Source organism: Lynx rufus, unplaced genomic scaffold (assembly GCF_022079265.1).
Source record: "Lynx rufus isolate CCGP_SWC_20201006 ecotype Redwood Valley unplaced genomic scaffold, mLynRuf1.p SCAF_9, whole genome shotgun sequence".
In the NCBI taxonomy this organism is placed as follows: domain Eukaryota; kingdom Metazoa; phylum Chordata; class Mammalia; order Carnivora; family Felidae; genus Lynx; species Lynx rufus.
Window position 1 is genome coordinate 59,536,342 of NW_025814897.1, and position 27,513 is coordinate 59,563,854.

General features: G+C 45.4%; 1 protein-coding gene across 1 annotated transcript in view; it reads left to right on the forward strand.

Moving 5' to 3' along the window:
* CLPB (caseinolytic mitochondrial matrix peptidase chaperone subunit B) overlaps positions 1-27,513 on the forward strand; it is a 144,256-nt gene that overhangs the window by 4,412 nt on the left and 112,331 nt on the right. The window contains exon 3 of the mRNA XM_047071065.1: positions 25,367-25,453. Coding sequence (XP_046927021.1) covers positions 25,367-25,453 — 87 coding nt within the window. The remainder of the gene's footprint in view (positions 1-25,366; positions 25,454-27,513) is intronic.

A 27,513-nucleotide genomic window follows, 5' to 3' on the forward strand; every position in this document is an offset into this window, starting at 1 on the left:
GGACCAGCATAAGGCATCAGTATGGGGCTGTTGGTTAGGGGCAGAGGTTTTATTCTTGGTGAAACTAGTGGCCTACCCTGGGCCTCATCTTGGCCTTTTTGGCCCTTTGTATAAAGTGAGGTGGCCACAGTATACCCCACCTTCCCTGCTACCATGTGTCCATTTTGGACAGGAAATCTAGTGTTTGCAGTGGCTATCCCCACACCCAGTGCCACACACTCTTGGTGCTCCTCCCCACTGCAGCTGCCTGAATGTATAAGAAAGTGTTGAAAGTCAGCTGCAGCCCCCACCAAGACTTACTGCTTTGATTCCCTTTCATTTTATCTGCAGCATTATTATTGATTCTCAAGGGTGCTTTTGAGTATTAATGTTCAAGGCTTAGTTTTTAATAAACCACTTTTGGAAGTATGGGCTGGGAGTTGTTTCGTAGCCAAATAAATACGACGGAGCAATAGTTTAATAAACATGCGATGATGCGTCTTAAAAACCAAGCACAGATGTCAGCTTGCTGTTATAAGAGCCATTCATAACTGCCAGCTGTGCGTGGCATCTTCATTTCCCCAGAAACAGATGAGCCTCGCTTCCTTCTGCTGCAGTGCAAGGGAGTGAGGGGGCAAAAACTGGCCGTGCCACCTCCTGGCAGGCCTTTGCTGACCCTCACATCACCGGTTGGTGACCGCTGAGGGCTGCCAGGCTGCTGCTTTCCTGTGGCAACCCAATGTAGGTAGTGTATTTGCAGAGCATCAGTGCAGTGAATCCACTTTTCCATCACCCAGGGGAGGCTGAGTTTACCCTATCCCAGCGAGCCCCCAAGTGTTGATTATTTTAGCTCTTTCAAATACACATTTTTCTAATAGCAATAAACACCTGCCAAAAGAATGCAGAAAATGGTTGAATTCATGGTGTGTGTGATGCAGAATATTCCTTCTTGCCTGTGTGGATAGCATATGTTGGGGCCTTTTGTGCGTCTCCCCCAGTTTCCAGCTGCTTTTTTCCTGCCTGCTGTTGTTTCATCTCTTTTGGTCATGATGACTCAGAGTCTCCCTTCACCTCGTGTAAGGGAGTCAGAGATGAGCTAGGCACAGACCCTGCTTTTCAGCATGGCAATCTTTTTTTTTTTTCTTTTTTGAGAGAGAGTGCCCACATGTGTGAGCAAGCATGAGCCAGGGAGGGGCAGAAGGAGAGAGAGAATCTTAAACAGACTCCATGCCCAGCACAGATCCCCATGCAGGGCTCGATCTCACAACCCTGAGCCAAAATCAGGAGTCAGATGCTTAACTGATTAAGCCATCCACACGCCCCTATTTATTTTTTAAGTAGGCTCCATGCCCACTGTGGGGCTTGAACTCAAGACCCTAAGATTGAGAGTCCTGTGCTCTACTGACTGAGCCAGCCAGGTGCTCTCATTCTGTTCTTTGTTTAAGAAGGTTGTGAGCTAGACTTCAGCTTAAACCAGTGGTTTGTGTGCCTCCCCAGGTCAGGGAGAGGTCTGGTTTCCCACATCTCTTCCCCAACACAGAATTTCCCCAAACAGAATTTGGGGAAAGTTGCTTTTTACTGATTTTTCAGCAAACTTGAAGCAGAAAGTCCAGAGTCTTATTTCCATATGCCCATTGGCTATATCAGAGGGAGGCTGGGTCCCTCCCTTTTCCCTTCTTCCTCTTCTCCTTTCTCCCTGGGTGGCAGCCATTTCCTTCCTCCTCCCCCAAGGCACTTAAACCTTCTTAATGTGTTCAACTCTGACTCTTCAGGAGTGGAAGCCCTGTCCTGGGGCCCCTGTCCCACCTGTCAGCAGCATGAGCAGGTGGCCCTTCTCCTCGGCTCAGCTCATACCCAAGCCTGGCTTCTGGATGTAGGAACCACTCACCCGAAACATAGGGCACAGGGCAGACTGAAGGCACATCTGTCCAGGCTTGGGCTGAGCCATGTAAGGAGCTATCCAGGCTGAGAGAAATGAGGCCTCTTATTCTCTCAGTGGAGATCACATTTCTTTCAGAACAAACTTGGGTGAAAGACAACACCCCCAACCCATTTCCCTTCTCCCAGCAGGAAGCTGGGCCTCTCTGCTTTGTGCCTAACTCAGTTTTTCATCAGCCCAAACGTTCTCTAATGAAGGAACCCTGGTGATACCAGTCTTCAACTTCAGACTGCTTTTACCTTCCATGATCCATTTGATCACTTGACAAAATTTACTGAGCATCTCTCATATGCTAGGCCCTATGCCTGGCATGGGGTACACCTGACCAGACATGATTCCTGCCCTCAATGTAGGTGATTGGGGAAGACTGTGGCAACACAGTGTGGTCAGTGCTGTGAGACAGTAGCCCAGAAGATGCCCTAACCAACCTGGGAGACCAGAGTAAGCATCCTATTGGAAATGGCTTCAAATATCAGTAGGCCTTAGCAAATAGAAAGGGAAGGCAAAGGGGGTTGCATGAGTGGTAGCACTGAGGCAAGAATCAGCCTAGGGTGTGTGGTGAGGAGGGGGATTTATGTATCTGTGTTGTTTGATCACAGTTTGCGGCTAGGAGGAACTGGAGAGAGGAAGGGACTTGGTCATAGACAGCACTGTGCATTTGTCCCTCAGTTGTTCATCTGTCTAGCCTGTCTTCTGTGCCCAGCCCTGAGCTGAATTTGTGTTGGTGGCAACGCCATGAGGAAGTAGAAGCAGTTCCTGTCCTGGAGGAGCGTACTAACTCCCTTCCCGGGGGAGGAGGGAACACATGAGTCAAAATTGAGAACCAGCAAAACTGGGCACATATTGCCTGACTTTTATGAGCTTAAGTAACACAGAGATGATAATACCTTTAACCGGTAGAGTTGTAGAGTATTTGTTAATGACAAAATGTTGCTTCATTTGACCAGCGTTTGTGAGTGCTTATTAGGAGCAAGGCATTGGACTGAGTGCTTGGAGATACAGTGTGAACAAGATTGGCACAATCCCTGCACTCTTGGTACTTACAGTCTAACTGGGAGCCAGTGACTGGGAGCCAGTACTAATTATGTACTTCAAAATGAATTGCAGTTTGTCTTTTCAACAAATGGTAGTGGGACAACTGTATATCCACATGCCAAAAAAATGCAGTTGGAGCCTTACCTTACCCATAGACAAATATTAACTCAAAATGGATCATAGGCCTAAATGTAAGAGCTAAAATTATAAACTCTTAAAAGAAAATATACGGATAAATTTTTGCAACCTTGGGTTAGGCAAAGCCATCTTAGATATGGCAACAAAATCACGAGAAACCAAAGGAAAAAATAGATAAACTGGACTTCATCAAAATTAAAAAACTTTGTGTTCAATGGACACCTTCAAGGAAATGAAAACTTTCCCACAGAATGGGAGAAAATATTTGCAGATCATATATCTGGTAAGAGATTTTTATCTAGAATACATAAAGAACTGTTTAACTGGACAATAAAAAGATAACAGAATTTAAAAATGGGTAAAGGATCTGAATAGACATTTCTTTAAGGAAGACACTCAAATGAGTACATAATATTCAATATGCACACGGAAAGATGCTTAATATCATTAGGGAAATGCTAATCAAAACCACAATGAGATATCACTTCATGCCTATTAGGATGGCTGTAAGCAGAAGGATAATAGCAAGTGTTTGTCAGGATGTGGAGAAATTGGAACCCTTGTAGATTGCTGGTGGGGATGTGAAATGGTGTGACTATTTTGGAAAAGGGTTGGCATTTCCTTAATATGTTAAACATAGAATTACCTTATGATGCAGCAAGTCTATGCCTAGGTATATACGCCAGAGAAATGAAGACGTGAATGTGAATGTTCATAGCAGTGTTATTCATAATAGCCCAAAGAGGGAAACAGCGCCCAAAACCCAACAATGGTTGAAGGGACAAATAAAATATAATACAGCCATATAGCAGAATATTATCAGTACAAAAGAATGAAGTATTGCTATATGCTACAACGTGAATGAACTTAGAAAGCATTATGCTAACTGAAAGAAGTCAGACAAAAGACCACATATCATATGATTCAATTTATATAAAATTTTCAGAGTAGACAAAAAGTAGACAGAAAGTAGATTAGTTATTGGCAAGGACTGCAGAGGTTGGGGTTGGGAGGGACTAGGGAGTGACTGCTAATGGGTCTGGAGTTTCTTTGGGGAATGATGAAACTGTTCTGGAGTTAGTAGTCAAGATTGCACAACTCAATATAATAAAAACAATTGAGTTGTACATTTTTAATGGGTGGGTTATATATGATATGTTAATTATATCTTCAAACTTGATTAAAAAGTGAAGTATAAGACACTTGGGAATCTAACCTTGAATCTGGGAGGGGTTGAGGTGAGGGTATGTATCAGTAAGGAAAAGCATTGGAGTATGTGAGATTGAAGTGAGCTTGGGAGGATGAAGGGAAAAGCAGAACATTCAGTTGGAAGGAATAGTAGGCGGAAGGCCCTGAATTAAGAACAGATGTGAAGAAATCAAGCAGTTGAGAGAAAGCCAATCTGGTTAGACTCTACAGAGCAAGGACGGAAGGACATGAAATGAAGCTGGAGAATTAAGCGAGGACCATACTACACTGAGTCTGTAGGCCGTGGTAATGATTTTTATTTTTACTAAGATTGCTGGGCAACCAGTGTAGAATTTTAAGCACGTGTGCGTGTGTGTGTGTGTGTGTGTGAGAGAGAGAGAGAGAGAGAGAGAGAGAGAGAGAGAGGGAGAGAGAGGGAGGGAGAGAGATATGGTGACATGATCTAGATCTGTAATTTTAAAAGATCTCTGGTTGCTCCATGGAGAATAGATGATATAGAGAGCCATCCATGGTGGATGCAGGAAGATTGGATGAAAGTGACTGGAATAGTCTAGAAGAGAGGATGATGGCAGGTGATGACTTGGACTAAGGTGATAGCAGAGATGGAGGAAGTAAGCTAGACAGGACTTGGTGGTGGTTAGAGCAGTATCAATGCCTGATATGTCCTACATACTAATAAGTGAATGTTGAATGAATGAATAGAATTGGATATCATTGATTAGGGAGAAGAAATTATTAAGAAGGAATTTCAGTTTTCTGGCTTAATCAGCTATGTAGATGCTATTCACTGAGGTGAAGGTGCTAGAGGAGAACTGAGTTGGGGGGAAAAGATTATGAGTTTGGTTTTAAACATGTTAAATTTAACATGCTAGTGAGATACTCAAGTGGAGATCTGACTCTTCCCACTGTATATACCATGCAGTCTCCCCCACCCCCCAAAAATATATCAGTGATTACTTGAGAGATTGTTTTGTTATCTTTTTTTGATTTCTGGTTTCATGGTTTTAGAAAATAAAGGAGTTCATACCAGCTCAAACTTGTTTAGTAGATGCCTTTGGAAAAAAGTCTGATTTGGTTTGCATTTCAAGAAAGAAGAAAGGGTTGGGTTTTGTTGAGGGCACAAAACATTTATTCTAGCTTTACATTGATGGCTTGGTTCTTGTCCCTGGATGCCCCAGCTTGGGGCTTGAGGCACTTGCTGTCCATGTGCCAGTGCTAAGGTGTCCAGAATGTGCTCAGCTACAGCATAGGTAAATGTTCTGCACATTGATCCAAGGATTTTATCTAATTAACAAAAACCCTGGCTGGTAAGTACATTTGACTGTCTCAGAGCCTCAGAGAAGCTGTCTGTTTATCGATTGTTGTATCATTTTGGCTGGATGGGAAGATATTAATGATGGCATCAGGGCAACCAAAACATCCAGCTCTCTTAACCAGTAAATATTTAAATGTCCTTGTGGTTTACAGTAGGTTGAAACTAAAGTTTATTCTAAACCAAAGGTCAAGGCTTCACTGGTATCACTCTTCTAATTTGATGCTTGTTGTGAGAGCTCCTTAAGATCATCACACTGTTTTTTGAATGCTAGGATGTAACGTGCACAGGCTTTTGAATAGTGGGATGTTAGAAGGCAGTGTAATGGAAAGAATAAAGGATTTTTAGAATGAGAAGACCTGGCTTCCACTTCTGACACAGCTATGAACTGGCTCTGGGACCCTTAGTAAATCATAGAACGTTTCTCTTTGAGTCTTTGTTTCCAGATCATGTTAATGGGGACCCCACTGAGAACTTTGAATACAGTCCCTAGTGTTCAACTCTGCAGAGAAAACTGAGTCTCTTTGGAAAGGTCCAGATCGCACACTGAAACACTAATTCAAGTGGACAGTTCCCAGGCAAGCAGTTCTTCAGAGTGGCCTGTACCTTTTTCTGAGGTGCGTGACTGGATCTTTGCTTACTTTCTCCCTGGTGATGGCAGGTAATTGGGGAAGGCTGGATTAGCAGCTTTTTCGGAACTTCATGGGTAGGTGGAAGCAATCAGTCATCTGCATAGAAACCCAGCAGAGTCAGGTGGCTGGCCAACCCCCAGAGCACAGAATGGCCAAGGCCTACTGGGGTGGCTTGTAGGGAAGAGGGATGTCCCTGAAAGAGAGCCCAGCCCTGGGATGGAGCCTCTAGTGTTGGCCCTCCTGGTTCTTGGTTGTGTGGCCTTAGTCCCTAAACTTCCTCAGTGGCCTTACCTGTGAAGTATTGTTGATAATATTTGTCAGACCACCCTCCTAGGGTCTTATGAGAGTTCCAGGCAGGTGAGCTCTTGTCTGGAAAATTACTCATCCTTTGGGTCATCAGTGTCATGTTTTCCTGGAAGGCTTCAAGTACCCTAGCCTTCCCAGTACCTGTAGTCCCCATAACACCCGGAACTTCCTCTGTGACAGCACTTATCACCCCCTGTTGGGATAGGTCATCTATTTTCTTTCTCTCCCACAATACTGTGAGCATTGCTGGTTTTCATTGCTGTTCATGTGAATACTTGACATACTTACTGAACATATTTAACACATACTTACTGAATATTTCAAAAGTGCTTTGTAAATGATAAAGAGTTAGGCAAATGTTAATAGTTATTGATAGTTATAATAAACCTGTAAAAGAGGACTGACCTCCCTTTGAAAAAATAATATAAAAATGGAGAATTAGCTCTTGTATTCAACAAGTAATACCTACTATGTGCTGGCACTGTGCTAAGCTCTGATAGATCAGTGGTAAGCCAAAAATACGTAGAGGCATCACCTCATGGAGCTGGAAGCCTACTCAGATGTTGATCGTGCCGATGTGAAATTACAGCTGTGACAGATGCTGCAAGGGAGGGTAAAGAGAATCCTAGAGCCTCTGGTGGATTTCCTCTGGTCAAGGAAAGCTTCCCAGAGGAAGCTTGAGCTCTGGTGAGGAGTTAACCTAGGTGAAGAAGGGCAGAAGAGCTTTCCTGGCAGAAGGAACTTTTATTTACAGAGACCCGTGGAAGGAGGAACGATGGCAAGTGTGAAGGACTGAAAAGGGCAGGCACCTGCAGTGTCAAGCGGGTGCCAGAATAAACATTAGAAGCCGTAGTAAGGAGCTTTGTGTTTGTTCTAACAGCAGTGGTAGCTGATTTGGTGGTGGTGGTGGCACATGGGGTGGAAGGTTGACATGATCAACAACCATTCTGATTGTTGAGAAACATAAGGAACCAATCTGAGTGTTAACAGTCTGTGTGTTGCCAGCGTCTTTGGCACTGATCCAGCCACCGCAGCAGGGTAAGTCGCAAAGCTGTAGTCCTCCAGGGCCCCGCAGCAGGGACAGCAGTCAGGCTCTGTCTCTCCAACAGTATCGCTGTGGCCTGAGTGCCGCTGCTTGTAAATCCCAGCTCAGTCATGACCATAACACATGTCAGCATGGCTAGAACCAGTTAGATTTTTTTCCCACGGAATTTTCCTAGAAACAATGGGAGAGAAATCCAAGAATACTGAAAATAGTCAAGCTAAATGTGTTTCTGGGCTTACAGTATTCACTTTAGCTTCTTGCTTCACAGTTCCTGCTCTGTCCCTGTCCTGTTTGAAAGCTTTCTCAGAAAAAAAATCTCACTTTTGAATTTTGAGGCTCTTTTACATCCTAGTTCCTTCCCTCCCCTCCCTTCTGAGCAGGATTCCCAGGTCCAGAGTCTTCTTAAGGCAACAAGTGGTTCTCCCCTGTCATTCTGTCAGGGCGTCTGCCCAGGAGGCTCTCATCTCATTGGCAGAAATCCCAGTGGTAAGGACTTTGGGATGGGAGAAAGCAAGGTTTCATTCCCAGCTGTGAGTCTGAGAAAACAAGGGTTGAATTCCAGCTGTGCCGTTTGTCAGCTCTGTGACCTTGGGAAGTTGCCTAACCACTTCTCGCCTAAAGTGAGATGATGATTGACCTACCTCACACCATTGCTGTGAGTACTAAATGAGAACATTAAATGACAGAAACTGCTTAGTGCTATGCCTAGTGCATACCGGATGCTCAGTGCATAGCAAGTTTTGTTACTAAGTGTTGATAATTACACCAGGTTTTTACCCCACAGCTAGAAAAATAAATTAAGGTAATGGATAGAATTTTCTGGATATTCAGTTGTTACCCTGTACATGTTTCTTAAACTTTTAGTGTGAGTATTCAGACACCTCCCAGACTAATGAACACAAGGTAAATGAATATTAAGCGGGGCAAAAAAACACAGCCTATCATGCTTAGTTTTACTCTTTTTTTTTTAGAACTCACATATATTCAGAATTTTATTTACTTCTTATAGGATATTACTTTAATGACATTTTTTACACCTATAATTTTTATATACTTTGGTACATGTAGTATAAAATATTATAAAATAATATTTTAGGGGCACCTGGCTGGCTGAGTCGGAAGAGTGTACAACTCTTGATCTTGGGGTTGTGAATTCGAGCCCCATGTTGGGTGTAGAGATTAGTTAAATAAATAAAACTTTTTCAAGAATCTTAAATAATATTTTAATAACATTGTTGAATATTATTGATAGTGGCTGATGTTTATAAAATGCCTTTTTTGGGGTGCCTGGGTGGCTCAGTCGGTTAAGTGTCCGACTTCAACTCAGGTCATGATCTCACGGCTCCTGGGTTTGAGCCCCACGTCGGGCTCTGTGCTGACAGCTCAGAGCCTGGGGCCTGCTTCAGATTCTGCTCTGGCTCTCTCTCTGCCCCTCCCCCGCTTGTGCTCTGTCTCTCTGTCTCTAAAATAAAGAAACATTAAAAAAAAATTTTAAAAACCAAAAAACAAATGCTTTTTTTTTTTTTTAACATTTATTTATTTTTGGGACAGAGAGAGACAGAGCATGAACAGGGGAGGGGCAGAGAGAGAGGGAGACACAGAATCGGAAACAGGCTCCAGGCTCTGAGCCATCAGCCCAGAGCCCGACGCGGGGCTCGAACTCACGGACCGCGAGATCGTGACCTGGCTGAAGTCGGACGCTTAACCGACTGCGCCACCCAGGCGCCCCAACAAATGCTTTTTTTTAAGGCAGTTATACGAGGCTTTAATCACTAAATCCTCACAGTCGTGCAGGTAATAATAGCCCTGCTTCACAGACAATGAAACAGAAATGCAGGTTGCTAGAGTAATCCACAGTGGCCCACTTGGAAGTCACACACCACTTCATTTTCCAGATGAGGCGGCCTGAAGCAGAGAGAGCCTTGCTGGGGTCACAGTTTCCTCAGCACTCTTCCAGGCTCAGCGAGATGTTTTCTAGCTAGAGAAAGAACCATTTCTGTCCGTCTTATTGGGAGTCCACAAGGCTCCTGAAGAGAAACTGTCAAATCCAGATCCCTTACCTGTCCTCCCCTCTGCTCTTCACCCACACCCCTGCCTCCAGCCCCACGCTCCTGCCAGCCATGCCTGGCCCTTCCCTCCACCTCAAGAACCCTATTCCACTGAGACTTGGCTTCTCACTGTCCCAAACATGCAGCTTACTCATTCTACCTGGAAGCCTTTGCAGTGATTCCAGTTCCACCCCTGTCCTGTCTGGATCCAACTGATGTTTCATCGCCCACCTCAAGCCCTTCTTCTTCCAGAAAGCTCACCCTCACTAATAATGATAGCTGTCATTTATTAAATACCCACTCCATGTGAGGCAGAGTACTAGATATTCTATATGTATTATTTTCATTTCTTGGTACGGTATTGCAAAAGCAGATTATGTTACATCCATTTTCCAGATGACAAAACTTGAGGCTCAGATTTAGTGCTTACTACCTCACAGCTAGTAAATAGCAGTGTGGTGATTTAAACTGAGGCCCACAGGAGTCCAAAGTATGCACTTCCCTTGCTTCAGTTCATTACTTGCTCTAGCCCATATTGAGCTTTCTTACCAGATTCCCACAGCCTTAAAGTCTGAGCCACACAACATCACGGTTAGTTTTCTCCTTGCCTCTCGTGCCTGTGTCTCCTCAACCAGGCTGTGCTGTCACAGCAAGGTGGATGGCACCTCCTCCTGCCTCCACCGTAGCTAGTCACACAAGCCTGGCTGGGCACTCAGAAGGCACACAGTACAGATAGAGCCTTACTGGTTGATTGATTGGTTGAATGAAGCCCTGTTTATTCTCCAGAGGCTACCCAGCAGGAGGGTACAGCAGCTGGACAGGCTGACTGGTCTCCAGGATCCTCCATTCATGTGGATGGGAGGCCCAGGAAGGTTGCATAAGAATCCTCTCTGAGGCTGAGCTGAGGCTTCCATCTCAATGCCCTTTTGTTTGGGGGGGGGATAGCACCCAGGCCTCCCGGGAAGTCTGTGTGTTTGACCAGCTTTTGCAGATGGACAGTGAGCAGGGACAGGATATAAAGCACAAACAATTGTGGGAGGCCTCTGAATTCCCAGGGGTTCAGAGTCCAGCAGGCGGGGCAGGATCCTTTCTAGGGCAAGTGACACTTAGTTATAGCCCCTGCATGGGTAGACTGGATCCAAGGCACTTTTTGTCTCTGGCCTCACTTCCTCTTCAGTATTCAAGTCCTTCTTTGGGTTTTCTTTTTTTTTCCCCTTCAAGGAGGTTTTCTGCTGGACAGCTCCTCTAGGTATGAGGCCCTCTCTACCTCCCAAAGGATGCACAAACTCTGGTTGAATAAGCATTCTTTCTTTTATTCTTTTCTTTTTCTTTTTGAGATATAATTCACATACCATAGAATTCACTCTTTTAAAGGGTGCAGTGGTTTTTGGTATATTTATAAGATTATGCAACCATCACCACTGCCTCATTCCAGAACATTTTCATCACCCCCTCACCCCAAAAAAGATCCTGGTCCCATTGGCAGTCACTCCCTGTCACTCCCCCCAGAACCTGGCAACTACTGATCTACTTTCTGTCCCTGTGGATTTGCCTGTCTGGACATTTTCCATAAATGGAATCATACAACGTGGTCTTTGGGGACAGGCTTCTTTCACTTAGCATAATGTTTTCAGGGTTCATCCATGTTGTAGCATGTATTGGTACTTCATTCTTTTTATTGCTAAATAATATTCCATGTATAGACATACCACATTTTATTTATCCTTTTTTCATCAGTTGATGGGTGTTTATGTTTTTACTTTTTGGCTGTTGTGAATAATGCTGCTGTGAACGTTCATGTACAGGTTTTTATGTGAATGTATGTTTTCATATCTCTTGGGTAGATACCTACAAGTGGAACTGCTGCACAATAGAATAACTCTATTATCCATTTGCCAGACTGTTTTCCAAAGTGGCTGCACCATTTTACATTCTCCCCAGCAGTGTATGAGGGTTCTGACTTCTCTAGTCTTTTCAAAACTTGTTATTGTCTGTCTTTAATTATAGCCATCCTAGTATGTGTGAAGTGATATCCTATTGTAGTTTTGATTTGCATTTCCCTGATGGCTGATGATCCATCCATAGAGCATCTTTTCACATGCTTATTGGCCATTTGTATATCTGCTTTGGCATTTATTTTTATTTTATTTTATTTTATTTAAAAAAATTTTTTTTAACATTTTATTTATTTTTGAGACAGGGAGAGACAGAGCATGAACAGGGGAGGGTCAGAGAGAGGGAGACACAGAATCCGAAACAGGCTCCAGGCTCTGAGCTGTCAGCACAGAGCCCAATGTGGGGCTCGAACTCACGGACCGTGAGATCATGACCTGAGCTGAAGTCGGCCGCTCAACCGACTGAGCCACCCAGGCGCCCCTATTTTTATTTTTTATATTTTTTTGGCATTTATTTATTCTTAAGACCCCTTATAAGCATTATGCCCCATTTGGCATTGAGGAGGAGAATAAACATGCATCATGATGACTTTTGCCTTTCAAGAACTTGCAGTCTGGTAAGAGACTTGTAATTAGTATGTAAGAAAAGTTAAGGCTTCATAGAGAAGGTGGCATTTAGTCTGGGCCTGGAGATTCGTAGTATTTGGGTACAAGGAGCTTGGTGGAAAGGTTTTCTGGGCATTTGGAGTAATGTAAGCAAAGGCACTCGGTAATTAGAAAAACATTTATCTTGTGATGAATTCTGAAGCTGTATGTGTGAAAGCACTGGCATAGCACTTGACACATAGTGGACTGTCATTATGTGTTAGCTTCCCCTGCAACTGCCCTTTAGTCCCTGCTCTGTCCTCCAGGACTGCGCAACTCTTTTCCTGTTCCAGACTTTAAAAAAAAATTTTTTTTTGGTAACGTTTATTTATTTTTGGGAGAGAGAGTGCGAGTGGGGGAGTGGCAGAGAGAGAGAGGGAGACACAGAATCTGAAACAGGTGCCAGGCTCTGAGCTGTCAGCACAGCTGACAACCCAATGCAGGGCTCGAACTCAGGAATGGCGAGATCATAACCTAGGCCGAAGTCGGATGTTTAACTGACTGAGCCACCCAGGCGCCCCTCCAGACCTTTAAATATTAGGAGACAGAGCTCCAAGCCAAGTAAGACTTGGTTCCCTAAACTGTTTTCTTTTTTTTTTTTTTTTTTCAACGTTTATTTATTTTTGGGACAGAGAGAGACAGAGCATGAATGGGGGAGGGGCAGAGAGAGAGGGAGACACAGAATCGGAAACAGGCTCCAGGCTCTGAGCCATCAGCCCAGAGCCTGACGCGGGGCTCGAACCCACAGACCGCGAGATCGTGACCTGGCTGAAGTCGGACGCTTAACCGACTGCGCCACCCAGGCGCCCCCCTAAACTGTTTTCAAGTCTTCTACCCATCCTAGTCATTTCCTAATGAAATGGCCACAAAGTTTTGGTGCCTTTCTGAGTTACAGTGTGGCATGACCACAGTTGTGAGGAACAGGGCAGTCATCCCTTTTGTCAGAGATTTTATGCTTCTGTTAATATAGCCTGAGCTTGCACTAGCTTTTTTGGTAGCTGTGTTGTGCTCCTAGATTCTGTAAGCTTGCAGTCAGCCAAGCCTGCTGAGAACCAGGGCTTCTGTACTTCTTTAACCTTTTGATCAGATTTGTTTAGCAAACTTGTTTTAACCTAAAGGCAAGACCACTTTTAAAGTATCGTATTGCCATGTATTGCTACATGAGTATGAAAGTAGTGCTGCTAATGTGGAGATTACCGTGAGGAAGAAGGGATGGATTGGGCCTTTCTCATCTTGAGTCTAGGAGAAGAGGGTCTCTTCAATGGGAGAAGGTTCTAGAAAGCAGAACTAATCAAAGGGTATCTCCATCCTTCAGATCCCTCCTTTCCATTTAAGTCTTTTCCTTTTTTGTCATTTTTTGTCAGTTGATTAGTCCCATCAGATTCCTGTGGTGTGCTGGCCCCAGGCTAAATGTGGGAAAGGAGGGAAGAAATGGGATATGTGCCCTGGAAGGCAGTGTGGTTCAGTAGGGAGAGGTCCCAGTCCCAAGCTGCCACTTACTGGCTAGTCATCTTAAGCAAGTCCTTAACTAGTCACAAGATCAGATGAGATCACGTCAGGTGCCTGATACATAGTAGGCTGCTCAAGAAGTGTGAGTTCTTTTGACTTCACCATTCAAGAGCTCTCCACATGAGGAGCCAAGTATGTTGTGTGCTTACTGACCCTGAGTGAGCAGAACTCTCAGAGCACCTGCGATACTTAAAGCATTTATTTGTGTACTTGTCCCATTTCCGCAACCCCAATTCAGATGGGAGCTGCTTGTGGACAAGGTCCATGTCTGATTCATATCTGTACACTTAGTGCCCAGCACAGAGACTGACTTGGAGAAGATGCTACCTAAGTTTTGTTACTGGAATGAATCTGAATTAATGTAGGCCAGTCTTTGCCTCCACCTGTCTAGGGCGTCAGGTATTGTGACTGACTTTGCACAGTCCAGTATTTACTGAAAAGCATGGGGTTCTGGAGCTTGGCACTGGTGGCTCAAGTGCCAGCCCTGTTGGAGAAGTCTGAGTCACTTCTGTGTCTCACTGCCATATTGTGACAAGCTATCTGGCAACCAGCCAGCTGCCCAGCTAGAGTCCTACTGTAGTGCCAGTAGGTGGCGCCGGTGGCCCTTTCCCACACTTCAGCTACCTAGACCGGCATTTCCATCTTGTCACCAAGTTACCAGGGCAGCTGTTGACTGGGACATACCCTATAGTCCTGGGCAGAGGTACCCAGATAAGGGTGCTCTGGGCCACCCTCTCCTCCTTATAGCCTTGTATTGTTGCTTTTCATGTTTTATTGCGTCCCAGCCTTAACACACTGCTTGGGGAAACAGGGATGTTTCCTTAAGAGGATTCGAGGAGGGGCACCCAGGTGGCTCAGTCGGTTAAGCGTCCGACTTCAGCTCAGGTCATGATCTCCCAGTCTGTGAGTTTGAGCCCCGCATCAGGCTCTGTGCTGACAGCTCAGATCCTGGAGCCTGCTTCAGATTCTGTGTCTCCCTCTCTCTGCCCCTCCTCTGCTCATGCTCTGTCTCTGTCTCAAAAATAAATAAAAACATTAAAAAAAAAATTTAAGGGGCGCCTGGGTGGCTCAGTCGGTTGAGCGTCCTACTTCGGCTCAGGTCATGATCTCGTGGTCTGTGAGTTCGAGCCCCGCGTCGGGCTCTGTGCTGACAGCTCAGAGCCTGGAGCCTACTTCCAATTCTGTGTCTCCCTCTCTCTCTGCCCCTCCCCCGCTCGTGCTCTGTCTCTGTGTGAAAAATAAATAAACATTAAAAAAAATAATAAAAATAAAATTTAAAAGAGGATCCCAGGAGATCATTGGGGGAATCTGTGCTTCTGCCTGTCCTTTCTGGTGCAACTCATGTCTCTGCCTCCAGGAAGTTGTCCCTGTGGTTCTGTTGCTCTGACCTGCCCTCACACAACACCTTCTCCAGGGTCCTTGCTTGTATTTTAGCTGTTTGCCAGGTGTGGAGCTGAACAGTGAATGCCTTGAAGGATACAGTGGAACTCAGCTCAGAGTTCTGTAATAACCAGTCTCATGGAAAGTTTGTGGAATGAATGGATGAATAATAGGAAATGGGTTCCTCAAAAAATCGTTACCCAAACTGAAAGACGTTCTACAAACAAATTAGCCTTCCTCTGTAAAAGTGTCAGAACTAAGAAAATCAAAGAAAGGCCCAGCAACTATTCTAGTGAAGGGAAACTGAAGACACTTGCAATGCCTGGTTCTAATATTGATCCTGGCTTACATCTGGATTACAGAGGGAAATTTCTATAAAGGACATTATTGGGATAATTGATGAAATTTGAATATTAGATAAAAACATTTTATCCATGCTAAGTGTTCCAAATTTGGTTATTATTGGTTAGTGGTTATGAAAGAGAATGACCTTGTACTTAGAAATATGTGCTGAAGTATTTGGGAGTAAAGGGGCACATACTGTCTGAAACTAACTCTCATATGGTCCAGGAAAAAAATAGAGAAAAGGAGAGGTGCTTGGGTGGCTCAGTTAGTTAAGTGGCCAACTTTGGCACAGGTCGTGATCTTGCAGTTTGTGAGTTTGGGCTCCACATTGGGCTCTGTGCTGACAGCACAGAGCCTGGAACCTGCTTCAGATTCTGTGTCTCCCTCTTTCCCTGTCCCTTCCCCACTCGTGCTGTATGTCTCTCTCTCAAAAATAAATAAATATTTTTAAAAATTTAAAAAATAGAGGAAAGGAATGGCTAAGCACAGGAGGCAAAATGTAACGAGAATCTGAGTGGAGGATGGATCTGAGTTTTTTTGTCCTATTTTTGTAACTGTTCTGTAAGCTTGAAATCATTTCAAAATAAAGTTTAAAAAAATCTGTGAGGGGAACCTGGGTGGCTCAGTTGGTTAAGTGTTCAACTCTTGATTTTGGTTCAGGTCATGATCTCATGGTTTGTGAGATCAAGCCCTGCATCAGGCTCTGCACTGACAGCATGGAGCCTACTTGGGATTCTCTCCTCTCTCTCTCTGCCCCTCCCCTCCTCAAAATAAACAAATAAACTTAAAAAAATCTGTGCACTTTAATGTGTGTCAAGTTTCTGCCTGAAACAGGGAGATGGGACAAAGAATGGTCACCCAGCATTGGACTTCATTCCATTTCATCTAGTACTACTCAGTGAGGGTCTGATCCAGCTCCTATGCTGTGTGCTTTTGAACAAATGAAAACTTGTGGTAATGACAACGAACATTTGCAAAATGTAAGTGCTTTTGCATATGGTGTTTCCTTTGCTCAAGCTCAGCACCCTTGTTAAGTAGGTCTGGCAGGCTGATAAGGTTAAGGTGACTGACTGAGGTTCAGAGAGGTTAACGTTACCTGCTATAGTCACGCAGCCTGGAAGAGACACATGCAGGTTCATATCCAAATTAGTCTAGTCTGAGGCTGATGCTTTCTGGACCTCCACATCTGTATCTGTACAAGGAAGGATTGGACTGATTAATCTCTGCCGATCATTTATTATGTCTAGAAATTTTAAAACTTTATATGATAGGAAATAACTAGTCAGGAAGCTTACAGGCACATTCTCCACGTTTGTTGTAAGTGCTGCATAAGTGCCTGCCCTTCTCCCTCTCTGCCCACCTGCTTGCCTTTGGAGCAGTTTGGGTATGGCAGTGCTGGGGTGAGCCATATTCCTGGCAGAAAGAGCAACTAGAGAGTTTCCTAGAGGAAGGGTCCCATGCAGGGCCTTAAAGGAGAATGCTTTGTTCAAGTAGCAAATGCAGAAGATGCTAGAGAGGCCTCATGTCTGTGAAGTTAGAGCACCAGGATCCTACCTAAAGTCCACTGGCCCAGGCTGAGTTCTGAGAGCAGACTTCTTCCTCCCTGGCCCTGCCCCTCTCAGCCCAGGCTTACTGGGTAGATAAGGCGCAGATGGAGGCTGTGTGTGTGGATTCTAGCCCCAGGCGCCTTGCCTCTGTTCAGACAGCCTGGCCTGGTGCTGTTATTACTGTAAACAGGACCTTCTGCGAGGCTCCAGCCAGAGTCCTGTTGCCCCAGATAGTGATCATGATTGAGTCTGCATGGCTCACTGCTTCCAGGCCTCTGATGCAGGTGGGCCAGGGCTCCCTACCCTTCAGCCCCCCTTCCCAGCTGCAGCTGAGAGCCAGTTAATGTGAAGGATCCGGAAATCAGTTGGAACAATGCACGATTGAAGTTCAGTGGCCGCTTTGTATTGATTGGTTGTAAAGAAAGAGGAAGAAAAATCATGTGGTACCTCCCTCCGCTGAGTAGAAGAGCTGGTTAGCCAGAATAACTCAAAACTGCCCCCATATCCCTGTCTGGGACTGTCTCCCTCCTACAGACAGCAGCCGGAGGAGTCGTCTTTTCTTTGGAAGTCTTGCTGATGCCTGTGTCTGTCAGGAATCCACTTCTCAAATTTTGACATTATACGTAATTAGAATCCTAAGATTGTAGAACTGGCAGGGACTTGAGAAATCATTGAATTCACGTCCCCTATTTTACCACACAGAAAAGTGAGGCCCAGAGAGACTGATTTATCCAGGGTCACACAGCTAGTTACTGAGAGAGCCATGACTAGAATCCATGGCCTCTAGCCCCAGGCCTGCATCTGAAGTATCCCAAGCCCTGAGCCTGAGAAGCCACACCCACATACTCCCACATATACACAGGAGCCTAAGTTCTTTGAAGAAGACAGGCCTAACCAATATATAACAGGTAACTTCCAACCTGTTCCAACCTGTTCCAACCTGTTCCAACTTCCAATAAGACAGGTATTGGTGAGAGATATATGTCGGGAAGTGCTATATACATGTACTCATTCATTCAGCCCCTGAGCCTTGAAAGAGTGGCTGTGGTGCCAGCACAAGGAGTGAAGAGACAGGAGGGTCATGCTGACTGGAGGAGGGGGTGGGGGGACAAGGAAACTGATGTGTTTGGGGAGCCTGGGTGGCTTAGTCGGTTGAGTGTCTGACTTCAGCTCAGGTCATGATCTCATGGTACGTGGGTTCGAGCCCTGCATCAAGGCTTTGTGCTGACAGCTCAGAGCCTGGAGCCAACTTCTGATTCTGTTTCCCTTTCTCTCTTCCCCTCCCCCATCCATGCGCGCGCTCTCTGCCTCCCTCAAAAATAAACATTAAAAAAAAAAGGAAACTGATGTGCGATATAGGTTAGCTAGCATAGGCCAATGAGGCAGCATCAAGGCAGTCTTAGGGAAGCCTTCTTGGAGGAAAAAAGGGTAAGGGGCTTTTTCCCCCTAAGAAAGTTTTGTTTAAAAAAGAAAAGCAATAGTATGTTCATTGTTGCCAAAACAACAATAAAACTTAAAAGAATACAGAAGCACTCACAGCAGGAAGGGAAAGTTTAATACCCCCCACCCCCTTTCCCCCTTAACTGTTTCATGTTTGGTCCATAGCCTTCAGATCTCTCCTGGATTCCTGATATATCGGAGCAGCTTTGTTGTCCCCCTTGATCTGTTACTCTCCTATGGAAATCTTTATTTACTTATTTATTTATTTAATTTATTTTTAACATAATTTATTGTCGAATTGGTTTCCATACAACACCCAGTGCTCATCCCAACAAGTGCCCTCCTCCCTGCTCATCATCCACTTTCCCCTCTCCCTCACCCCCCATCTACTCTTAGTTTGTTCTCAGTCCTTAAGAGTCTCTTATGGTTTGCCTCCTTTCCTATGGAAATCTTTTTTTTTTTTATTTTTTTTAACGTTTATTTAATATATTATTGAGAGAGAGAGAGAGACAGAGCATGAGTGGGGGAGGGGCAGAGAGAGAGGGAGACACAGAATCCGAAGCAGGCTCCAGGCTCTGAGCTGTCAGCACAGAGCCTGATGTGGGGCTCGAACCCACAAACCAGGAGATCATGACCTGAGCTGAAGTAGGACGCTTAACCTACTGAGCCACCCAGGCGCCCCCCTATGGAGATCTTTAGGTCTTGGGCTAGGGTGCCCTTTTCTACTGCTGGCCCTTGCCTGGGGATTTGAGACTGCTTATTTATCATTTCACAGAAAATTTTGAGCACTTATATTCCAAGTTCTGTGTACACCTTTCACATATCCTGGTTTACTCTTGTTAACTTCCTTAAAATGGGGTAGATACTAATTGGGAAATGATAATAGTACAGGCCGTTGTTCTGTTTGTCCAGTGCTTTATTTTTATTGCATGTCAGGTATTTTTACATATTTTGCCTCATTGTTTCTTCATGGCACCCCTGTGTGACTTATGGAGTAGGGCTGCTGGGGTCCTCCATTTTTTTTAACAGATGTGGAAACAGGCTTGTAGAGCAGTAGCTGTCACTCAGATGAGGGGACCAAGTGAAGTTCAGAGAGGCTAGGTCATGCATTCATTCACTGCTACCCACCCAGTAATGCTGGAGCATGCATGTGGACCAAGTCTAACCCTGCTCCACCCTACTTCCTGAGAGCTGTGTGAGATCTGGGGTTCAACTCCTGACTGCTAGTGTGGCCTCCTTCCTGTCTGCTGCCCTGGGCCACCCCCAATTAGTGTCACCCACCACTGCTCTGCCAGGCAGGAGAGACCTAGTTCATTACAGAAGGGCCTTCCACAAGTCTGGACGGAGCCCAGAAAGGCCTGCAGTGCCCCACTCCTGGACAGAGGCTGCTCTGCCCTGAGTGGCAACCTGCATTAAGCATTCCACTCATCATCTCAGGGATGATGGAATCCTAACCTTTTCGGAGACACCGTGCTCTGTCACAAGCATTGCTCTTTTTAAAAGAGATTAATTCACTTGCCGCATTTTGTCCGTTGGTGAAAATCACAGGGGAGAGCAGGGGTGGCTTTCTCAGGCCTCAGAGGCCCTTTCAGCCACTCTCAGCAGGCAGCCACCCGCAAGCCCAGCTGGCCCGAAACTTTGAAATGACTGCCTACTGGGCATTCACTTGCAAAGGAACAAAATGAAATGGAGGAGACCTGGGTGTGTGAAATCCTAACTTTGAGCACAGAGGGGAAGTGGGGGAGGGGCCCCAGCCAGCTTTGAAGGAGGAAAAGTTGTTTGTAGCTGGGTTCACTTGTGATGGTTTGTAATGTTGGTACTGGTCCTGCCTTGAGTCACCAAGTGCCACCACTCCTTATGGAGTGCTACCACATGGTATCTCTTTTAATCCTTAACAGCCACCTTGCACAATAGAGATTAATATCCCCCGTGCCACAGCTAGTAAGGAAGAGAGCGAGAATCTGAACTCCAGCTCTTGGACTCCAGGGTCATTGCTTTTTTCGTTACATCTGAGCCCCCAGAAGGCTGCAAAGAATGGTGCTCAGTCAGGATGCTGTGCAGGGCTCAAAAGCTGGAGTGTTGCTGAAGAGCACCAAGATTTGCCTCCTAGGAATGAGCCTTCAAGTTGGTGGAGCCCTTTCCTTCAGATTTCAGTGTCCCCTCCTGAAACCCGTAAGAGCCTATGAGGAGGCTAAAGCTTGGGATGAGATACCTTCCGTAGCTTGTTAGAGTAGGAGGCGCCAGCCCTGGAACTAGAGCCCAGGCTGCCTGACTGCTCTCTGCTCTTTTGGCTCTGTTCATTGACAGGATAGCAAGTTTAGAGAATCCCTCTTTTCCAGCAGTCCTCCTCTTAGAAGAAAACCCTGCATTGTACAGAAAAAAGATAACCCCTAAATGCTGATGGCCGTGTAACAAGTAGCTGAAAATTGTTGCTAATCAGAGACATGCAAACTAAAACAATAATGTGAGATCCCTTTACACCTATTGGGCTTGCAGTCAGTAGGAAGCTGGCAACTGCCGAGTGTTGGCTAGGAGAGCAGGACACAGGAACACCCTAAAACCCAGGGATCTCACTGCAAGTACATGCCTCAGAAATACTCATACTGGTCCAAAAGGGCACATGTTCTTGTTCTTCTTGTTTGTTTGTTTGTTTTGTTTAATGTTTGTTTATTTTTGATAGAGAGCCGGAGAGGGCCAGAGAGAGAGAGGGAGATAGAGAATTCCAAGCAGGCTTCACACTGTCAGCGCAAAGCTTGACACAGGGCTCGAACTCAGAAACCGTGAGATTGTGACCTGAGGCGAAATCAAGAGTCAGATGCTTAGCCAGCTGAGCCACCCAGGCCCCCCATAAGAGGATGTTCTTTGAGCATTACTTTTGGTGGCTGGGAGATGGAGACTGCCTCAGTAGGTATCTCTGGGAGAGCAGAGAAGGAAAAAATCTGGTGAATGTGCCATTGAGAATTATATAGCAATTTTAAAAAATGGAATTATTGTATACTTGGCGGTGTGAGTGAATCTTAAAATGTATTATTTGTGAAAAAAAGTAATAAATACAACACGTGTGTGTGTGTACATATATAAAGAGAAAACACTGCTTGGCTCAGGCTTTGGAAAGCAAGAACCTCTGTCTTGTCTCCTTCCCAGGAGCCAGCATGCAGCTGGGCACAGAGTAGGTATGTACACATGTTTGTTGAATAAATGAAGAGAGGAGTGCCCAGAGCCAAGCTGAATGAATTACCCAGTCATCCTGTGTGACCCTGTCTTAGAATCCCTGGGTATTGGCCAACCTGCCACTGCCAGCGTCAGACTACAACACTTCGTTCCATCAAAGAGGTGGAAGTAGGGCAAGGTGGCAGGTGGAAGCCACCCTGTATCGAACACCTGCTATGTGCCAGGTACTGGGCTAGGATCCCAGCAAATTAGAGGTTAGTGTCCCTATTTGATAGGTGAGAAAACTGAGACTCAGAGAATTGATTGGCCTAGGGTTATCTAGCTGGGCTAGAATGTGAATCCAGGTTTGATTTATTACAAAGTCCTTTTATTCATCCTTTTCATTACACCATACTCGGTCCTCAAGGGGCATGAGGAGGAGGCATCTCAGTCCTGTTTCTTCAGCCCTACTTCCAGATCAGAGCTGCTTCCAGAATTCTCAGGGCCCAGGCAGGGGAAAACGGCTCACTGTCCCACTGGAGACAGGAGGGATTCTGGCTGCACTCAGTTTTTCCTGGCCATGCCCCACTTTCTCATTTTCCTGCCCTGACTTGTCTCCCTTGTCTATGTTACAACAGCTCCCAAACTGTCTTCTTGTCCCCACTTTCTACTCTCTCCCCTTTCAGAGTCAGCTTGCTTAAGCTATCAGGTTAATTTTATAATTTCTTTTACACAAAAACCTTCAGTGACAACCCTTTTGCCTGTGGTAAGAGTCTTAAGGAATGCCAAATAGGTTTCTTCTCTGTTGCCGGCTTTAGCTGATCGATGATGCCTGATTAGAACGAGGGTTGAAAAGGATTCTGAGGCTTGTTCAAAGGCTCCACAGAAAAAACTTCCGGGAGAGATTCATGATTTCTGACTTAGATGCAGGAGGCAGGACAGTAGCATGCATGCCAGGCATTTGTCAACTCTTCAAGTTGGGTTTGTAACCTAGGATCTGTCTTTGATTTCATGAAGACTTGTGAACTCCTGGACATTGAAAAAAAAATCTTTTTTTTGAGTACCTGTGCTCTTGTGCACTTTTCTGGAGAGAATCGTCAGCTTTGGTCATATTCTCAAAGAAGCCTATGTCTCAAAAGAGATTTACGCCCACTGCCTTGGCCCTGTGTCTTGACTTTAGAGGCTCTGTTGTAGGCCCTGCATACCTTGGCAGCTGCCTGTTTCTCTGCCAAGAACTGTCACCTGGATGGATCTACTTGATGATTTCCAAATATACCTTCCCATTGCTTCCCTGTTTCCTGATAGTGTCTTGGTCCTTTTGTCTTGACTGTTGTGCACTTCCTCCCTCGTCTCTAAACTGTTTCCATTCTTCAAGGCACAGTTCAGGCTTTTCCTTCAGAAACCTCTTTGATTTGCTTCAGCTGGTCCTGATTTTCTGGCCTTCTGTACTGAGGACCAGAGAAATGAAGCCATCCTGTCAGAATCACAGTTAGGATCAGAACCCCAGGCTCTAAACTCTCATACCCATGCACTTTCCACAGCACCTGCTAAACCAGGGAAGGTTTTGTAAGTTAGGAAGGAGGTTTTGTGCAAAGAGATTTTTGTCTCACAGGGTTCTTACTCTCTTTAATATTCTTGGCCATAGAAAATTGTTCCTGCATAAAAAAGGCTTAACTGTGTGTGGTAAAGAGGCCCAGGAGTTTCACCGGAAGAAATCCTCCAAATTAGAGATCAGAGATGAGTGACTTCCCAATCTCCTCTTCAACACTCTTCCCTCAGATTTTGTGCCCAGTCATGCTGCCTTCTCTTCTGGGGGAGAGGCTTTAGCCTCTGCCTCATGCACTCCTTCCTCTCCTTCGACCTCATTTGTCGGGCTAACTCTCTAGCATCACATCCTCAGGAAGGGCTTCCAGGTCACTAAGACTGGGTTAGGTCTCCTGGGTGTGCACCTGTAGCCTGTGCTCCCCATTCACAGCGCTCCTCTGATGCATGCTTATGTCCTTGCTGGCCTGTCTTCTCCCCTGTGTGAGCACGGGCCAAGTGAATACATACTTGATATGGCTTTTCCTCAAGCCTTCATCACCTGCTTACTTCAGCAGCACAGAGCTTTTATTTGGCTTGGTCCAGAGGAGCAGTGACTGCAGATTGTGGCACAAGAATGGCACTAGGACTCAATTCTAAGCCTCCAGACTCTCTGCAGGTGCCCTTTCATTTGCTCCCCTCTAAAGAGTCCTCCAAACACCCTCCCACCCAGTCCTCATAAGCAGATCCTGCCTTGTTGGTGAATTGCTCTTGCCTTTTGGTCCCCCTCTCTCCTGGTCTCCTGTAGCACTTCTGGTGGAAAACTATATGCTGCAGGCTTTGATTTCCTGCTGTCCTGAGTCTTCCCTCCACAGCTATGTCATTTGCTCTCTAGGGTACACCTGTGTCTTCTCACCCCCATCCCAGAATCTAGCACAGGACCAGGCACATATGGTGATTGCTAAAATCAGTTGAGTATCTTGTCTTCCATGTGCCATGGCGTCAGGTTCAGTTTGGAGGAAGGGTGGTGAGGCGAGAAGGGTTCCAGCTCTAGAGCCTTTATCAGCCTGAATTTCAGTCACTGATCACTCCTTAGCTAGCTTTGTGACCTTCAGCGAGTCATTTCACCTCACTGAGCCTGTTACCTCATCCATGAGAAGAGGAGGTTAGCGTCAGTTCCTTAAGCGTCTATGAAGAGCAAATGAGAGCAGGTGTGTCAGGTTCTGAAGGCAGTTCCTGCTTATAGTCGGTGTCCAGTAAGAGGTTGATTCTGTTTACTCCCCTTCTCTCTATCCACCCCCACATTGTAGAGCCCCCTGTTCCCAGGACCCGGAATTCAGGATTTTAGTGATATATATAAAACTGTGTTTGTTAATTTATCCAGCAACTATTGAGCTCTTACTATGTGTTAGGCACTGGCATAGAGAGTCAGGCTTGTGTGGACTCTCCTAGAAACCTAATGTAGCATTTCTTTCTTTTTTTTTTGGTAATATTTATCTATTTTTGAGAGAGAGAGACAGAGAGACAGAGCACAATTGGGGGAGGGGCAGAGAGAGAGAGAGGGAGACACAGAATCTGAAGGAGGCTTCAGACTCTGAGCTGTTAGCTAGCACAGAGCTGCCGCAGGGCTCAAACTCATGAGCTGCGAGGTCATGTCCTGAGTCAAAGTTGGAAGCTTAACCTACTGAGCTACTCAGGCACCCCAATCTAGCATTTCTAGCATTCTTTCCATGTTTCCTTGGGTTTGAGATTTTGAATTTCCAAATCACCACCATACAGAGAAACTTGAGTGTGATCCTTTTGCACACGGGGAATTACCTAGATAAGCAGTGTCATTGGGCATTCAGTGCTAAGCATGGGGAAATTCTAAGGATGGAAAACAGATCTGTGGATTGGATGAGCTAAGGAAGCCTTCTCGGGGGAGCTCTTAAACCAGGATTGTATTCCATACCATGGAAGTAGGATTAGAATAGGCAAAGAATCAGGGAGAGAGTATTCTGGACCAAGGTAGTGGGAGTGTCAGGGTATTAAGATAGAGAAGGCACATTCTTTCCTCAGAAGGCTGGAAGGATGACAGCATGGGTCAGACTGAGTAAGGGAAGAAGGAGAGGGGTAGGGGATACCTGGGGAAGGGGGGGAGACTGGCCAGAGGAGCTAGAGTGGGTACTTAGTTCTCAAAGGCCTCTGTTTCCAGATTCATGTAGCCTCCCTATTTGTTGACTGTCTGTCTCATTTCTTCCACTCTTACGTCCATGATATGCCATACACTGAAAATATTTCTCTCTTTCTAGGCTCTTGTCAGAAGGTGCAGATGTCAATGCAAGGCACAGACTTGGGTGGACAGCACTCATGGTGGCAGCCATCAGCCGAAACGACAGGTGAGAGATCTCCTTCCACACAGGGCTCCCTTAGCCAGATCCCTGCAGACCACATTCCAGAACCCTCTCCCACCCTTGCTTGTCTCCCTGCTGTTTTCTCCAGAGGCAGGGTGGTGGACTAAGGAGAAGGTCAGGTCTACACCTTGTGCAGTGGAAAGTATAGAAGATGTGGAGAGGGAAGAATATAACTCTGGATCCTAGCTCCATCTTTCATTGGCTTTGTGACATTAGGCATGTCATTTGCATTGTTGAAGTCACAAAATGTTTGGAAGTGTGTTAAGTGGTTGAAGGTACACATTTGAGTTACCTCCATGTTTTCTTATTCCACCATCTGTCCATGTGAGGAATCTGTAGTCACAGTAAGGGCCCCGCTAGGCTATTTCTTTGGAGGTTCTGATGGAAACTAGGGAAGGCCGGGGGCATTCTCCCTCCCATGGGAGGCCGTGTTCTTTTCCTGCCCGCTCCCCATTTCCTCAAGGGATAGCTGTTTTGTAAAGACTGAAATAGTCCCCTGTGTGTAGAGAATTACTTCAGTTCTCACAACTGACACAAGATAGGTAGGTAGGTAGGTAGGTAGGTAGGTAGGTAGGTAGGTGGTGGTGGATGGATGGATTTCTCATTTTGTAGCTGAGAAAACTGAAGCCCAAAGAGATAAGGTGATTTGTCTGAGATCACACAGACGAGTTAGAGCCTGGTCTGGCTGCCTACAAAGTTTGTGTGTTTTACTTTACCTCATTGCTGCCAGATCCTGGGCTAGTGCCGCATACTGCCTCTCCATCCCAGTCTCTAGCTGTAGTTATGCAAAAGAATTGATTAAAAAGGAGCAAAAAGAAATGCTTTCAAAAAAAGCAGACTGGGCACTTAAGTAGCAGCCACTGAAATTGATAGTTTGAATTACCAGTTTTAATTTTTCCTTTAAGCAGATCATTAAGGCTTTTGTCTGCCAGTACTGGCCTCCTTTGGAAGGATCATAAATGTGGTGGAAACCAACAAAACGGGTTTTCTAATATAAAGATGGCAGTGCTTCAGACTGGCTGAGAGACTTAGCTATACGTGAGATAGGTCTCCCCTCTCTGCTCCTCTGTCCTGAACTTGTTTCTCAGAATTCCATTTCCTTATTTGCCACTTAAGCTCCAAGCCCTTAAAAGAAAACTTGGTGTGGGGCGCCTGGGTGGCTCAGTCAGTTGAGCATCCGACTTTGGCTCAGGTCATGATGTCATGGCACGTGAGTTGGAGCCCCGTGTCAGGCTCTGTGCTAACAGGTCAGAGCCTGGAGCCTGCTTCCGATTCTTTGTCTCCCTCTCTCTCTGTCCCTCCCCCACTCGCACTCTGTCTTTGTCTCTCTGTCTCAAAAATAAACATTAAAAAAAGGAAAAAAGAAAAAAGAAAACTTGATGTAAATAGGCTTTGCAGTTGAGAGTCCTGGAATCCAGTCCTGGTTCTGACCCTTCGTTGAATTTAAGAATTCTGTGGGCACTCTATTTCTTCATCTGAAATCATTTATTTTTACAAACATTTGGTAAACGTCTACTCTGAGCCAGACTCTGTGCTCATCATTGGAGAACCAGAGAGAGACCTTGGGAGCTCAAGGTCCAATGTGAAAAAGAATGGCAGGTAGAGAGACAGAGTGTAGTGTAATCAATGATGTCAGAGCCATGTGGACAGGAAATTATCAAAGCAGAGGTTAGGAGAGGACTGACTCTGTGAGCAGGGTAGATTCTTGCTATATTTTTGTGAGAACCCAGTGAGATAGTTTTTGTGCTACCTGTTACAAATGGTGAGTTGTTATTCTCTGTTGCCCATATTAGATGTCTCTGCACATAAACACATGTGTTTATTCTACCAGTGATACTCCACCCACCACCACCTCCACCCCACCCACCAGTTTTCTTTCCCAGCTTGCAAGTATCTCCATTCACAAGAGATAGCAGGTAGTGGAGAAAAGAGAAGGGAGTGTGTGCCCTTCTTTACATAGTATTTTCAGCGCTGAGACAGAATAGGAAATAACACTATACTTAAGAGTACTGTCAATCAGTGAGCAGATAGCTGGTAGATGTGCT